Below are 15402 nucleotides of genomic sequence, written 5' to 3' on the forward strand. Positions count from 1 at the left end.
CCTATGTAGTTCTGTGTTCCTGTCCAGACTACCTTGCAAAAATGGAAAAAAGCTTTCATAGCATGACATTGCCGGCTACTGCCAAAAGACTAGTTAGTGTTGGCAAGCTTCTATCAGTGTCAGCTGGGCTGTTGGTGGTGTTTGCAAGGTTTTTTGCATGCCTTTTAGGTATTTAGCTTGCTAGTTTTGGATCAGAACACCTTATTGCTGATTTAAAAGACTTCACATCAAGACAGTTAATGGAACTGAACCTCTATGCGTGGCAAGAAATGAGCCAAGACTCATAAACATGTTATTAGCATCCAGCGAACGCCACTGAGAAAAAAAAAAAAAACATAGCTGTTCTCTCATCATCATACATCTGAAGACATTTTAAGAAAGCTTTAAACCACGAATCGGAGATTTAAAATCCAACGATGTGTGCGGTCTGCAATAGCCTACTCTCTGTATTCATGGAGATGGAGAATAATCTGAGATACCAAATTTCAAGACGAATTTAACAGCTATGTACGGACAGCCGTGATCGACTACACACAATAAGTAAAGGCTCTATTCTTCTGAGGACAGTGGGGTTATCTGGCTGGACTGAAAGAGATTCACTCTAATTTAGTAGATTAAAGCTGATCCGCACTCTGCTCCAAGAACTAAAGCAGGATTTCTAGTTGACATAAACCAATTGGTAAACTGGTCTGCAGGTTTGTTTCCTCAATCCTGAAGGCCCGGTTGAGTCGAAGTAAGAAAATAGATTTTGCAGGATATGCCCAGGCCAGCCAGAAAGTGAAAAATAGCTTTTCTTCTAGAACGGTAATAGTTTAGCATTTACAGTTTAGCATTCAGTTGCTCTAAAATTAACACCTTGTTGAATTCACATTTGTTAGTTAGATAGACTATAGGAAGGGATACGTGACCCAGACATTTTGGGGTTTCCAGCCCTGAAATGCAGGCGTCACATGGGACATCTTCTAACTTCACCACATTCAGTACTTGCTTTGACCGAAGAGTGGCGCAGCATACCATAGCCTACTGTGGCTGATGCCCACATGCGCACAAGTTGCCTGCACCTGCCGCCAGTTCAAAACAACTATTACCTGTTCGCTCTAGCAAGGCGAAGCATCTCAACATGACCGAGCCGGGAGAGGTAGAGGATGAAATTCAGTTTCTACGAACGGTGAGTTGCAAACGCGATGGATAGAAACCAGGCAGTTTAAGCAAACTCTGAAGCCATTTTTTTTTTTTTAAAGTTTATGCTATGTATTCAGTGACTTGGCTGCATAGGCTAAATTAACAAAATGTCTCAGATGAAGGAAGGTTAATTCAGTAACGTTAAAATGGAACAAAACTCATCTAACACCATTTACACAGCTTAAACGACCAAGTCGTGTAAAATAATCTAACCACAATTTCAAATTTGCTGTCTGAAAAACTTGCAGTTACAGACAGCGTTCGACTTTGTTACATGTAGGCCCAATCTACTTGTCTTGATAGAATGAATAAGCATAAATAATTGCTAAATAAACATTACACCGGTGTACTCTTCTGCAGAGCTTATTTAATGAAATGAATGAATGTAATGATGAAGGATGAAGATGTATTTCACATAACCTCATTAACGAAAGAATGAACGCTAACGACTCTACAATTCTCTTGTTTAATGCGTTATTCCATCAGTTATTACTGTGAGTTTTAAATGTAATTTTTATGTAATTAAATGTGTCATTAGGCCAAGGGTCCATCCAGCACCAGCTGGTTTCTATTTTAACAATCGTTATCAGCACTGGGAAGACTGTTGCCTGCCATTCTTGCTCTGTTAGTGCTGTTGGCTGTCAGCTCTGTATCTCCAGCTTTGAGATAAGGGCCTGGGCAACATGGGGTGTTGCCTGATGTTTAGTTTAGGGTCAGTCACAGGGAGGGAGAACACAGTGGATCAGTCACGTGCAGGGGGATACTTCCATTGAATAGACCAAAACTTTGGAAATGTGATTCATTTAAGTCTTTTGTCAGTGTTTTGCTATATATTTGTTACAGTAGGCTACGCCAGAGCATAGCTAAGTGTAGGAAGTGATGAAGGACAGTTTATGCTGGGTTGGGGTTTCCGCCAAGATAAGGCAGACAGATAGATAGCCTATGTGTGCTGCATGAATGACAGTAGAGGTGATTCATGTCAACATCACCTCTAAAGTGCACGTCTGTCAGAGTTCCAAATGAGGTATAAACTGAGATTTCTGTCAAGCCTCAGCACTGTAGGCTACATATAAGTACACTGACTGCCAAAACCAACTACCCTTGAGTGTGTGTGTGTATGTGTGTGAGAGAGAGAGAGAGTGAGATAGATAGGGTGTGAATGTGTGTGTGTGAGAGGGAGAGACAGAGAGTGCACTGTGTGATTTTAAAGGTCACCGATCTAATGACACTGCTTAACTGATCTTTATCTGACAGACTTAAAATAACCTCAGATTTACTCCATATATGGGCGTAGATATTTGGTTTAATAGTGACACTATTTGACGTTGTTTATTTTTATCTCTCATAAGGAAAGGGAGCATTTAAATGGTTTGAAAACAGAGTCACAGCTGACTGCATTGTTCAGGATAATTGGTTTTAAATGTTGCACTGCCAGTATTTTCACTCCGGGTCAAGGAACTCTGTCTCCGGGAGCTCGCCTGGTGGTTTTCAAGGGGAGGTTTCTTTAAACTGTGCAACAGTCCCCTGTATGTATTACTTCTGTTTGCTGTTCTTGAATAGAATTGACTTATTAAGAGACACAACTAATTGTATGTAACTTATGTAAAATTTGCATTTTAACACAACTATTCAGCCCTTGTTACCGTGTCCTGCAGAGTACAATGAAATATCTCTGGGTATAGAATACCTCTATTCATTTCTATTTTCCTTCCCTCTATGTCTGTGTGTCACATTGTTGTGTGCAGAATGATGAGCTTGTGTTGCGGTGCTCCCTGGCCGCTCAGCAGAGGCAGCAGAAGTTCTGTCTGGCTGCTGAGGGCTTTGGCTGCAGGCTCTGCTTTCTGGAGACCACATCCAACTCGAAAGTGAGATTCTCAACAGCAAACTAACATTCACATTCTACCCTAGAATAGGGCCCTTATCACTAACACTACATCTTCCAAATGTTCATTATTTACATGTGAAATATGTACATATCTACGACTTAGACTTAGAGTTAAAAGCACTAAGTTCAGTGGACGTGACTAAGTATCTGTAATTAAATTAACAGATGGTAATTGCATCATGAAAAATGATTGAGGTTATTGTTTTTTTTTTCAGAATGTTCCAGTGGACCTGTCCATCTGTGTGTTTGTACTGGCCCAGTGTCTGTCAGTTCGTGCCCTGCAGGAAATGCTCGCCAAACAGTGCGACCAGCAAACAGGGGTATGAGACATACTTTTCTATCATTAACACAGTGAACTGTTTGTAGATCCTTGTTTTTACATGTCAAATCATATGCATTCTGTTGGAAAATGATACCCTGAGAGAGAGAGCCAGTGTTTATGTATTTAACTTTTGTCCCAAGGCGGTTGAGATGGGAAGTCACCGCACTCTCCTCTACGGCCAAGCGGTGCTGCTGCGTCATGCCTACAGTGGAATGGTGAGGCATTTCGGAGCCGTCTCTTGAGAGTTCTCATATCGGAGGGCATTTGAAATGATGCACAGTGGCTCAGATTGACAGTCTGAGATGCCATTCTACTAACGTGTTAAGAATGAATACTAATAGGTTTTTTTCCCTGCAGTACCTATGCTGTTTGTCCACAACTTGCTCCTCCACTGATAAGCTGGCATTTGACGTAGGGTTGCAAGAGGAAATAATAGGTATGCTATACATTTGTTGGGACAATACCATTTTTCTCTGAGTAAATAAGTACTCCTATTTAATGATGTCTCATATGGCATATAAATTGGTTTATAATCAGTTTATAAGGTCATGTGAAGTGCTGCTTTCTCACTTAATTTCTTCAAACCATAGCCTTAGACATATAGCAGAAACAGACAGTGAAGTGTGGATGGCCAGTACGAGGTGTGTTCTTCCCTTGTGTCCAGGCGAGGCGTGTTGGTGGACTGTTGAACCGGCCTCCAAGCAGAGATCCGAGGGAGAGAAAGTTCGAGTTGGGGATGACTTAATACTTGTCAGTGTGTCCTCAGAGCGATACCTGGTAAGTATTAACCATCAGGAAATGATGACCGTTAATGTTCAGATCAGGAAATGTTGACTGATTTAGGCATTTTTGAATCTCCTCCCCAGCATTTGTCCCTGAGTAACTGTAATAGTTCAGGGGACGAGGGCGGGGGTCTGAGGGTGGATGCTGCCTTCCAGCAGACTCTGTGGAGTGTTGCCTCCGTCTCCTCCGGGAGCGGAGTGGCTCAAGGTAAGTGACCCCGTGACGACCTCATGAATCTGACTGAGAGAATGCCAAGAGTATGCAAAGCTGTCATCAAAGCAAAAGGTGGCTTCTTTGAAGAATCTCAAATATATAACGTATTCTTATGTTTAACACCTTTTTGTTTACTACATAATTCCATATGTGTTCTTTCATAATTTTGATGTCTTCAGTAATATCTACAATGTAGAAAATAATACAAAATAAAGACAAAACATTTAATGAGGTGTGTCCAAAATTTTGACTGGTCACATTGGGATATTTTGTTAACTTTTAGTGTTGGGCTCTGAAAGGTGGCCTGTGCACATATCTGGAGTAAATTTGGAGAAAAACTGAGGGGGTCAAATTTTATTTGGCATTTGGCATGGAATGACCCAATGGGTAAATGGCTTTTTGTCAAGGATTCTCATCTCTATTGAATGAGGTTGAATAGTTAGATGAACTTGTTATGTGTGCTTCCTTTAGGGTTCCTGAAGGGAGGGGACACGTTTCGCCTGTTGCACGGACACACTGATGAATGTCTGACCGTTCCACCTGTGGACCACGGAGAAGAAGAGCGGAGGTCTGCTAACATCCCCGTCTCTCAATCTAAACTCACAGCCTCTTTGTGTGTGATATGATCATCATACTAATCTAAGAACCCTCCTATTCTTTTCTGTGCTCTCTCTCTCTCTCTCTCTCTCTCTCTCTCTCTCTCTCTCTCTCTCTCTCAGGTCGGTGTACTTTGAAGGAGGTTCTGTTTCATCGCAGGCCGGTTCTCTCTGGAGGCTGGAGACCATGCGTGTGGCGTAAGAACCTCAGCACGAGTGCAGCAGTTAACAAAACCTGTTTGCTAATGATCTGCTGTCAGGTATGGTGTTAGTAGTATTATTATTACTGCAGTGAGTCTTTTGCTGTCATCAGATGGAGTGGGAGTCACACCCAGTGGGGTCAGCTGTTCCGTCTGCGGCATGTCACCACGGGGATGTACCTCAGCCTCATGCAGGAGAAGGGACTGAGACTGATAGAGAGGGAGAAAGCTGATGCCAAAGCCACTGCTTTCTGCTTCCGCTCCTCAAAGGTAAGGAAGCCTGCCTGCCCACAACAAAGTGCACAATACAAACCCTGCACACTCACTGTATTAGTCAGTGGCTGATGTTATAGCCTGTAATCTAGGAACTGGGACTCAGTAATAGACTATAATGGTCTTAATGGTCTTTGTAATTGTAAGGTTAACTGTTTTAATATCCCTTGATGCATGGTTCCCTGCTGTAGGAGAAGCTTGACATTGTCCAGAAGAAGGATGTAGATGGCATGGGCACCCCAGAGATAAAGTATGGAGACTCCGTCTGCTTCATTCAGCACTTGGGCAGTGGTCTTTGGCTGACTTACCAGACTGGTCATGGGAAGAGTGGGAGAATGGCCGGGGCACCACGGCAGGTAATTCTCACAGCAGGTGGAAAAGCAGGGTTTCTGCTGATGGACTGTGCCGTGTGTGACGGACATTATTCTTATTCTTATTATTAATATTCTTATTCATAATAGTATTATTATTATTATTACTACTACTAATACTTCATGATACACAGTCATGTGAAATATATATACCAGTACACACACCTGACATTCCAACTAACTGTCCAACCTATTTATTCATTCAATTATTGATTATAATTAATAATGATTATAACCTCGTAAGATTATGCAAAACTGCCTGGCCTTATTTTCATGAAACCTGGTGGAGGGGTGTAGTATAGGCCAAGCAAGAACCCATTACATTTCAGAGCAAATACGAATCACGGAGCAGATCCACAAAATAAAAAATCACTTTCATTAACATTGTGCGATAAGGAATTTGGCCTCGGCGGAGGTCTGCATTCTCCGAGTGCCCTTCTAGTTTTTTCTATGACCCTTACTCTTTTCTTTCAGGCCATTTTGCACCTGGAGGGCCACATGGATGACGGTCTGACTCTGTCCCGCTCCCAGACGGAGGAGTCCAGAGCTGCTCAGATCATAAGAAGCTCTGTCCTCCTATTCTCACACTTCATCAGGTAACCTACATCTCCGTCCTATTCTCACACTTCATCAGGTAACCTACATCACTGTCCTCCTATTCCTCCTATTCTCACACTTCATCAGGTAACCTACAGCACCCGTGGTCATAGAGTGAAATCTCTTTTAGTTGACTTACTGTAAGTGGTAGGTTTAAATCATAATATGGCAGTAACTGCAGTGATTTGGCTTGATTGGCTGACATTGTCAGGCAGGTCATTGTCAGGGCAAACTGACATATAAATGTGGAATAGATTAAGGGCAGCCTTTCCACAAAGTCCAGATATAATGCTAAATGTCACCTCTTCACAGAGGACTGGATGACCTTGGTCAGAGGGCTAATCTACCGATGACTCCAGCTCTGCCAATCGCCAGAGTCCGCTTGAGTCTGCAGGATCTCATTAGCTACCTGCGGCCTCCTGATGAAGACCAGGGTCAAGAAGAAAGGCAGAACAACATGAGGGCCCTGAAGAACAGACAGAACCTCTTCCAAGAGGAGGTGATTTGTCTTCATTTCTAGCAGTGTTCCACACTACTCCTCTGTAAAGATGCCACATATAGTAGTATCATGTAGGTTATGTGTAACATAAAGGCCATGACCTGGTTGTGATAACTTCCACACTATATTGTACAGTATGTGTTTTGTAAACATATGGCTTTCTGATACAGGGGATAATTGGCTATGCATTAGACTGCATTGACCGCCTTCATGCCTACGGCAGCGCTGCCCATTTTGCTGAGGTCGCAGGAAAAGAGGCAGGAGAGGAATGTGAGGCTCTCCTGAACTCACTGTATGAACTCCTTGGTAAGATAATCTGTTGTGTATGAAAACATACTTAGTCTTGGCCCCTTATTAGAAATTCCTCAAACCCATGCCTGTCACAGCTGTACCTGTAACTCCCGGTCCTACTGCTGCTCCCCAGCGTCTTTGATCAGGGGCAACAGGAATAATTGTGCCCAGTTTTCTGGATCGCTGGAGTGGTTGATTGGAAGGCTGGAGAAACTGGATGCATCCTCTGGTATGTTCTGAGTTTTTCTCATAGTTAAGGTATGCAGAGTTGTTGAATGTATCCAAACTAACACAAGATTTTCATTATTTTACATTCTTGTAAGTTAACTTTTATTTTATGATTTGCTTTTGGTTTCCTTATCTGTGTGGGATTAGGAATCCTTGAGGTGTTACATTGTGTCCTGGAGGAGAGCCCAGAGGCTCTGAACTTTATCAAAGAGGGACACATCAAATCCATCATATCTCTTTTGGACAAGCATGGTCGCAATCACAAGGTACGCTTTCAGTTGTACACGCTGCATTTTTACGTATTTTTTCAGACCTGTAAATCTCTGTGTGTGTTCATCTCTCTCTCAGATCCTAGATGTGTTGTGTTCACTCTGTGTGTGTGTTCATCCCTCTCTCAGATCCTAGATGTGTTGTGTTCACTCTGTGTGTGTTTTCATCTCTCTCTCTCAGATCCTAGATGTGTTGTATTCACTCTGTGTGTGTTTTCATCTCTCTCTCTCAGATCCTAGATGTGTTGTGTTCACTCTGTGTGTGTTTTCATCTCTCTCTCTCAGATCCTAGATGTGTTGTGTTCACTCTGTGTGTGTTTTCATCTCTCTCTCAGATGCTAGATGTGTTGTGTTCACTCTGTGTGTGTTTTCATCTCTCTCTCAGATGCTAGATGTGTTGTGTTCACTCTGTGTGTGTTTTCATCTCTCTCTCTCAGATCCTAGATGTGTTGTGTTCACTCTGTGTGTGTTTTCATCTCTCTCTCAGATCCTAGATGTGTTGTGTTCACTCTGTGTGTGTTTTCATCTCTCTCTCAGATGCTAGATGTGTTGTGTTCACTCTGTGTGTGTTTTCATCTCTCTCTCTCAGATCCTAGATGTGTTGTGTTCACTCTGTGTGTGTTTTTCATCTCTCTCTCAGATCCTAGATGTGTTGTGTTCACTCTGTGTGTGTTTTCATCTCTCTCTCTCAGATCCTAGATGTGTTGTATTCACTCTGTGTGTGTTTTCATCTCTCTCTCTCAGATCCTAGATGTGTTGTGTTCACTCTGTGTGTGTTTTCATCTCTCTCTCTCAGATCCTAGATGTGTTGTGTTCACTCTGTGTGTGTTTTCATCTCTCTCTCTCAGATCCTAGATGTGTTGTGTTCACTCTGTGTGTGTTTTCATCTCTCTCAGATCCTAGATGTGTTGTGTTCACTCTGTGTGTGTTTCATCTCTCTCTCTCAGATCCTAGATGTGTTGTGTTCACTCTGTGTGTGTTTTCATCTCTTTCAGATCCTAGATGTGTTGTGTTCACTCTGTGTGTGCCATGGGATGGCCGTGCGCTCTAACCAACACTATATCTGTGTGAACCTGCTGCCAGAGCGAGACCTGCTTCTGCAGACACGCCTCTGCAATCAAGTCACCAGGTTATCCCACACCCTCATCCCTTAAGGCTCAGTTCTTCATGTAGCCAAAGGCTTCCATTTCTACCGCCTCTGGATGGCTCTGTGTTACCCAGCCTCTTGCCCTTTTATTTATTACATTTTTATCTCTTTATTCCCCAGTGTGAGGCCCAGTGTGTTCCTGTGTATGAGTGAAGACTCTGCCCAGTGCAGGAAGTGGTACTTTGAGCTGGTGGTGGAGAAGGCAGAGCCATTCGTCACGGCTGAGCCCACTCACCTGCGTGTGGGCTGGGCCTGTGCGGAGGGCTACTGCCCCTCCCCAACCGGTGGAGATGGCTGGGGTCCAAATGGAGCCGGGGATGACCTCTACTCTTATGGCTTTGATGGGCTTCACTTGTGGGCAGGTGAGACGCATGAGGATGTTTATGATTCGATTTAGCCACTCGTCGAGAGGGCTGCCTCATGCAGTGTCTACATATCACTGTCTGAGAAGCTTTTGAAGACCCAACTCTTCAGAGAGCACCTCCCTTCCTAACTGGCACCTTGACTAGCACTTAACTTGCACTTCAGCAGTTACATTCCTGCACTTCTTTTTCCTTTCCAGGTCGTTTTTCTAATTCTTATGTAAAGTAGTATTTTTTGTTACACCATGTTTTTTTATTGCTCTTAGCTTGACTGTTCTCTCCCTTGTACGTCGCTTTGGACAAAAGCGTCTGCTAAATGACTAAATGTAAATGTAAATGTCTAAGGCATGATGGTTATATGGTATTGTTTCTGAAGGTTAAATGTTTGTTTCTGAAGGTTAAATATTTGTTTCTGAAGGTTAAATGTTTGTTTCTTGAGATGGTTGAGAGTCGTTTCTTATTACCCAGGTGGTATTGGCCGGAGAGTGAACTCACCCAATCAGCACCTTCTGAAGGAGGATGATGTGGTCAGCTGTTGCCTGGACCTGGGGGCTCTCTGCATGTCATTCAGGGTCAATGGTCTGCCTGTCCAGGGCATGTTTGAAAACTTCAGCACAGAGGGCCTGCTCTTTCCTGTGGCCAGTTTCTCTGCTGGAGTGAGGTGTGTCCAACAGTCATTTAAGGCCCTGCTGTATAACTTTAGAGACACATTTAAGCCTTTGTGTACTGAATGAAGTTGTTTTTATTGTTTGTTTGTCCTTTTTCTCTGTAAATGATAAATAAGATTATTTACCAAGATGTGATTCATTGTGGCATGATGTTCATGCTGTAACTGGAAATGTGTCTCTGTTGTGTCTTGATGGGTTTCCCCAGGGTGTGTTTCCTGTTGGGGGGTCGTTTAGGGGAGTTTAAATTCCTGCCCCCACCTGGTTTCTCGCCCGTGTCCGAGGCTCTACTGCCCCGGGTCAGGTGCCGGGTGGAGCCGTGTCTGGACTTCATGAGGCACCGGAACAGTAGCCAGCAGGACCTCCTGGGGCCATGGGTGGCACCGAACCCTCCTACCTTCACCCCTGTTCCTGTAGACACTAGTCAGGTAGCATAGCAGAAGCCTGCTGAGAAACACACACATTGAAATCAAATCGTGTCAGTTTTATTTTACAGTTAATAACAGACACAGTACATATAGACAATGCAATTCATGATATGAATACATGATAGAAAAGATTAGCAATTTCTGTAAACTGATTTGCTATTTATTTCTCTCTCTACACTAAGTTTCACAAGTGGCAACGAGCTTCCTTACATATCTTAATTTATAAGTGGTAGTGGTAGTGGCAGCTTTCTGTTTACCTGTTTATTAAGTCCAATTGGCCAATTTTTCCCAGTTGTTTTTGGCAGTCATCTTATTCTTGTTTATTGCACACTTTATTGCACCACAACAAGCAGCAACAGTAAAATGATCCTCTCTGTAAGGCTGACATACACCTTTCTCAGCACATTCTGATTGACCCTGCATCCGTTTACTGGCTTTGAAACTCAGCCAGTAGTCATTACGCTTTCCTAAATGTTTTATACAATCAATTTCAACTGTAACTTCCTTTTTGTTTTCAATGATTGTCAAGGAGCTAGATTTACACCAATTTTAAATCTGTAAACTTGGCTAAAATAATTTGTCTTAAAATAATTGTCACACTTTTTAAATTATCCAGAACAGAATACATGAATACTAATTTACATTTGTGTCTTTCAGTTCCTTGTATAATAATTTGAAAGAATGATTGATATGAGCTTTGAGATTTGAGCACTTGCACTTTACATTTGGCATGGCACCAGACCAATCCTAAGGATTTGACTTTTGATAACTTATTGTAGTTAGAAGCAGGGGGTAAAACCTGATCTGTACCATTTGATCTCTGATTCCTCAGGTGGCCTTCCCCCCTCAGCTAGAGCAGATTCGAGACGAGCTCGCTGAGAACCTGCATGAACTCTGGCTCATCAGTATGGTGGATCAGGGCTGGATCTACGGGCCTGTGAGTACACTCCACACCTGCTGGGTTGGAAGGTGGCTGTTATTGATCTGGATTGTTTGTATCCCCTGGAGCTGTTGTTCTGGGGTTACTTTTGGTTTATATAATCTCTGTCGATGTTATTGAAGAGTGCTCATGTACTGTATCTACCACAGGTTAAGGAAGAAAATAAGAAGCATCATCCTGATCTGGTTGAGTTTTCCAAACTGCCAGACCCAGAGAAGAATCTGAACCTCCAGGCTGCACAGGATACCCTCAGGTTCTAACAGAGAAGAGAGGGGAACTACTTACAGACACGTTGTTTTATTGTATTCATTTCTGACTCCTTCATGTTCATTTGTATGTTAATATTGTATTCCCTAAGGACACTCCTGGCTCTCGGTGTCCACATTGGGCTGTTAGACGACCATGCTGATGAGAAAGTCAAATATATCCGACTCTCTAACAAGTACGTCCACAAGCTGATTTTCAAAGATTAGACATCTTGTCTTTAAGAGGCCCTCGTGGGTCAAAAAGGACACAGGGGAATATGAAAATCTTGTTTTTTCTTCCAATCATACAGGTATGAGCTGTGGAATGGATACCGACCCGCTCCTGTGGATCTGTCTCATCTCACCCTGACCGCTGCCCAGGAGGCCATAGTGGACTGTCTGGCCGAGAATGAGCACAATGTGTGGGCCAAAGAGAGGATCAGACAGGGATGGAGCTATGGGCCTCAGCAGGTAGAGTGCAGCAAGGGGGAGCAAGATAGTCAGGATATGTGGAACTGGATATGTGCAGTGGTGGCCAGTGAATTCCTTAAGAAACATGCTAGCAATAGATTTAGCGTCCACATGATTTACACATGATTAGTGGGTAAACTCTGCAGCACTAGTGATGAGCTTGAGTGATGTGTCTTTGATCCCTTTGGCCTGCCTCAGGATGTGAAGAGTAATATGTGTTTCTCTAATCCCTCTGATCTGCCTCAGGATGTGAAGAGTAATATGTGTCTCTAACCCCTATGATCTGCCTCAGGATGTGAAGAGTAATATGTGTCTCTAACCCCTATGATCTGCCTCAGGATGTGAAGAGTAATATGTGTCTCTGATCCCTCTGGTCTGCCTCAGGATGTGAAGAGTAAGAGGAGTCCTCACTTGGTGCCCTTCTCTCTGCTGGACGAGCGGACCCAGAGGTCTGGCAGTGAGACCGTGAGGGATGCTCTGTGCACCATACTAGCGTACGGGTACACAGTGGAGCCGCTGGACCAGGAGCAGAGTAGGTTTCACTGATTTATTGTCAAAGCTCTTAGGAGCCACAAAGAAGTGGAGTTTTGTGCTAATCAGTTCATGTCTTATCATCTGTGAGCCAAAACCTCTATGGAAAAGAGTTAGTAAAGTCTGTTCCCCTCTGTATCTCAGTGGTACTGCCAGATGCAGGCGTTGCCCTGGTCGAAAACTTCCGGATATTCCGTGTTGAGCGTGCCTATGCTGTGCTGAAAGGAAAGTGGTACTTTGAATTTGAAGCTGTGACCTCCGGGGAGATGAAGGTGGGCTGGGCTCGACCCGGAAGTAAACCAGACCTGGAGCTGGGGTCAGATGACCAGGCCTTTGTCTTTGATGGCTGCAAGGTGGGCGTGAGAACTGGAATTTTTTACATGAGGATAATCTTCTCTTAATATCTCATATAATTTTCTCTGTGTGTTTTTGTCTCTTTTTACCCAAACACTCATCCTCTTGATGTGTTTTTTTCTCTCTGTTTAACATGTGTGTTTTCTCCCTTTATCTGACTAAAAACTCATACTCTCTCTCTCTCTCTCACACACACCCTCTCCCTCCTTCCCTGCCTCCCTCCTACTACTACTAGGGGCGTATTTGGCATCAGGGCAGTGAGCAGCTGGGCCTAAGCTGGCAGATGGGAGATGTTGTAGGCTGCATGCTGGATCTTGAACAGTGTACTATGATGTTCACACTAAACGGGGAGCTTTTGCTGAACAACCATGGCTCTGAGCTTGCTGCCAAACAGTTTGCAGTCCAAGATGGTCAGTGGTGTTATCTACTCTTGTCACCCTCTTGCTTACTTAATTTACAAATGTTATAAATAAACAAAAGGTGTGGAGAGAGTTCTTGGATGATTCAGTTCTATGTTTTTTGATTATTAATGTTTGCTAAACTTTATTTAATTTAATGGTCAAGTGTGTTTAGTTTAAATAATGCTACTCATGCTGACAGTACAGAAATGGCAAGTCTTAGCTCACATAACATCTCTTCTTTTCCCAGGCTTCGTGCCTGTATGCAGTGTAGGGGTGAACCAGGTGGGTCGTCTAAAGTTGGGCCACCCTGGCTCCCTGCGTTACCTCAGCGTGTGTGGGCACCAGGAAGGCTACCAGCCATTCGCTCACAACATGAGCCGAGACGTTCCCCTGTGGATGAGCTGGAAACAGCCCCATTTCACCCCTGTGCCCCCAGACCACGGCCATATTCAGGTAGCATTTAAAACATCTGCGGCTAGCACAGACAGGAGAGCTAGACATAGATACTTTGGTCAATTTACTGTACATGTATATATGATACCCTAAGCAACAATACTGAAAACATATCACACTCAACACATAAAAAAAACATACAATTCTATGTTTGCAGGTAACTCGTCTCGATGGGACAGTGGACCGATCACCCTGTTTGAAGGTGACGCAGAAATCCTCAGGGTCACAGGTCACCAGTGGCTCAGTCAGTTCTGACATTGGCTATTACCGGCTCAGCATGCCTATAGAGTGTGCCGAGGTTTTCTCCCGACCAGCAGAGGGTGCTGTCCCCTGCAGCAGCACTGCTTACTACCCCAAGAGAGATTCAGAGGAGGGGGACATTGACTCTGATTTTGAGGTCCTTATGAAGTCAGCTCGCCGACACGCAGGGTCCAGAGACGAACTGAACAACCATAAAGACCACGGTCAAGAGAAGCCTTCCAGGCTCAAGCAGCGGTGAGGGAGGACACAACTCATTCTTGTGATTCTGAACTCTCAAGTTGACATTCTTCATTTGCGCTTCCTCTGTCTCTCTCTCTCTCTCTCTCTCTCTCTCTCTTCCTCTGTCTCTGTCTTTCTTTCTCTTTCTCTCTCTCTGTCTCTCTCTCTCTCTCTCTCTCTCTCTGTGTTTGTTTGTCTGTCTCTGGTTCATTTCTTCTTGTCCTGTTCAGTTTCATGCTGAAGCGACCCAAACCAGAGCTGCACCCAAGCCACTCTTCTGCACGCCTGTTAGAGGAAGTGGTGGCTATAGAGAAGGACGAGGACAAGCTCCTTTCACATTGCTCTGCGGTAAACTACCACTGCCTCATGTTTATATCTCATTAAATCTGTACAGTAAACATGACTTTTGTGTGGTGAAAGGCATGTCCAAAGTGGTGAATGGACGATTAATATCTATTCCATCAGTTTGGGTGTGAACTCGTCCTCTCTCCCTTGCTGTCCTGCAGTATTACTACTCCGTGAGGGTGCTCCCTGGCCAGGACCCCTCCTGTGTCTGGGTGGGCTGGGTCACCTCGAGCTTCCACCGGCAGCAGCAGGGCTTCGACCTGGAGAGAGTTCGCAGAGTGACTGTGACGCTTGGGGATGAGCAGGGCAAAGTTCACGAGAGGTTTGTTGGTTACTGTCCAAGTGGGCCCTGTTGTAACCTAGAGTTACATACAGTACACTGTATTAACATGGAATTCTATGGCGTGAGCTTTTATAGCTTTCAGGCGGGTGATTCTTCTGTAACTCTTATGTAACCACCATATGGGTGACACAGCCCTGTGGGCTTCATTATCTGATAGAGATGATTTATTTGAGTCTCATATGGTAAAAATGTGTGTATAATGTGTAATGTCCTGCATACTGTGTGTGTGTGTTCATGGTGTGTGTTTACAGTGTAAAGCGTTGTAGCTGCTTTATGGTTTGTGCAACAGAGGCTGTGGGCCAGACTCACAGTCGTAGCAGCACCCAACTAGAGATCGGTTGTCTTGTTGACACGGCAACAGGACTTCTAACCTTCACTGCTAATGGAAAAGAGCTGGACACCTATTATCAGGCAGGTTATATCATTATTATACCCCTGGTCCCTCACTCCCTTCATTTCTCTCTGGTCCAGTAGTTTCATCACATGGGTGGTGTTTTGTATGTTTGTTGTAGATGACCTCTATTCACT

At 43.9% G+C, this 15402-nt stretch overlaps 1 protein-coding gene across 2 annotated transcripts in view; it reads left to right on the top strand.

Annotated features, from left to right (window-relative positions):
• Window positions 1-995: 995 nt before the first annotated feature.
• The window catches only part of ryr2b (ryanodine receptor 2b (cardiac)), a 51740-nt gene continuing 37333 nt past the window's right edge, over window positions 996-15402 (top strand). For both annotated transcript variants that reach the window (XM_031578741.2, XM_031578742.2), the window contains exons 1-32: window positions 996-1168; window positions 2928-3047; window positions 3283-3387; window positions 3530-3604; window positions 3747-3825; window positions 4054-4166; window positions 4256-4379; window positions 4857-4953; window positions 5105-5179; window positions 5295-5451; window positions 5646-5810; window positions 6300-6421; window positions 6735-6921; window positions 7092-7227; window positions 7346-7441; window positions 7588-7706; window positions 8705-8838; window positions 8977-9218; window positions 9687-9879; window positions 10092-10311; window positions 11144-11248; window positions 11401-11504; window positions 11610-11693; window positions 11808-11967; window positions 12352-12499; window positions 12643-12851; window positions 13088-13262; window positions 13501-13706; window positions 13864-14201; window positions 14417-14534; window positions 14693-14853; window positions 15126-15285. In XM_031578741.2, the coding sequence (XP_031434601.1) occupies window positions 1121-1168; window positions 2928-3047; window positions 3283-3387; window positions 3530-3604; window positions 3747-3825; window positions 4054-4166; window positions 4256-4379; window positions 4857-4953; window positions 5105-5179; window positions 5295-5451; window positions 5646-5810; window positions 6300-6421; window positions 6735-6921; window positions 7092-7227; window positions 7346-7441; window positions 7588-7706; window positions 8705-8838; window positions 8977-9218; window positions 9687-9879; window positions 10092-10311; window positions 11144-11248; window positions 11401-11504; window positions 11610-11693; window positions 11808-11967; window positions 12352-12499; window positions 12643-12851; window positions 13088-13262; window positions 13501-13706; window positions 13864-14201; window positions 14417-14534; window positions 14693-14853; window positions 15126-15285 (4575 nt within the window). In that variant the 5' untranslated portion in view covers window positions 996-1120. The remainder of the gene's footprint in view (window positions 1169-2927; window positions 3048-3282; window positions 3388-3529; window positions 3605-3746; window positions 3826-4053; window positions 4167-4255; window positions 4380-4856; window positions 4954-5104; window positions 5180-5294; window positions 5452-5645; window positions 5811-6299; window positions 6422-6734; window positions 6922-7091; window positions 7228-7345; window positions 7442-7587; window positions 7707-8704; window positions 8839-8976; window positions 9219-9686; window positions 9880-10091; window positions 10312-11143; window positions 11249-11400; window positions 11505-11609; window positions 11694-11807; window positions 11968-12351; window positions 12500-12642; window positions 12852-13087; window positions 13263-13500; window positions 13707-13863; window positions 14202-14416; window positions 14535-14692; window positions 14854-15125; window positions 15286-15402) is intronic.

Source organism: Clupea harengus, chromosome 13, assembly GCF_900700415.2.
Source record: "Clupea harengus chromosome 13, Ch_v2.0.2, whole genome shotgun sequence".
Lineage (NCBI taxonomy): Eukaryota > Metazoa > Chordata > Actinopteri > Clupeiformes > Clupeidae > Clupea > Clupea harengus.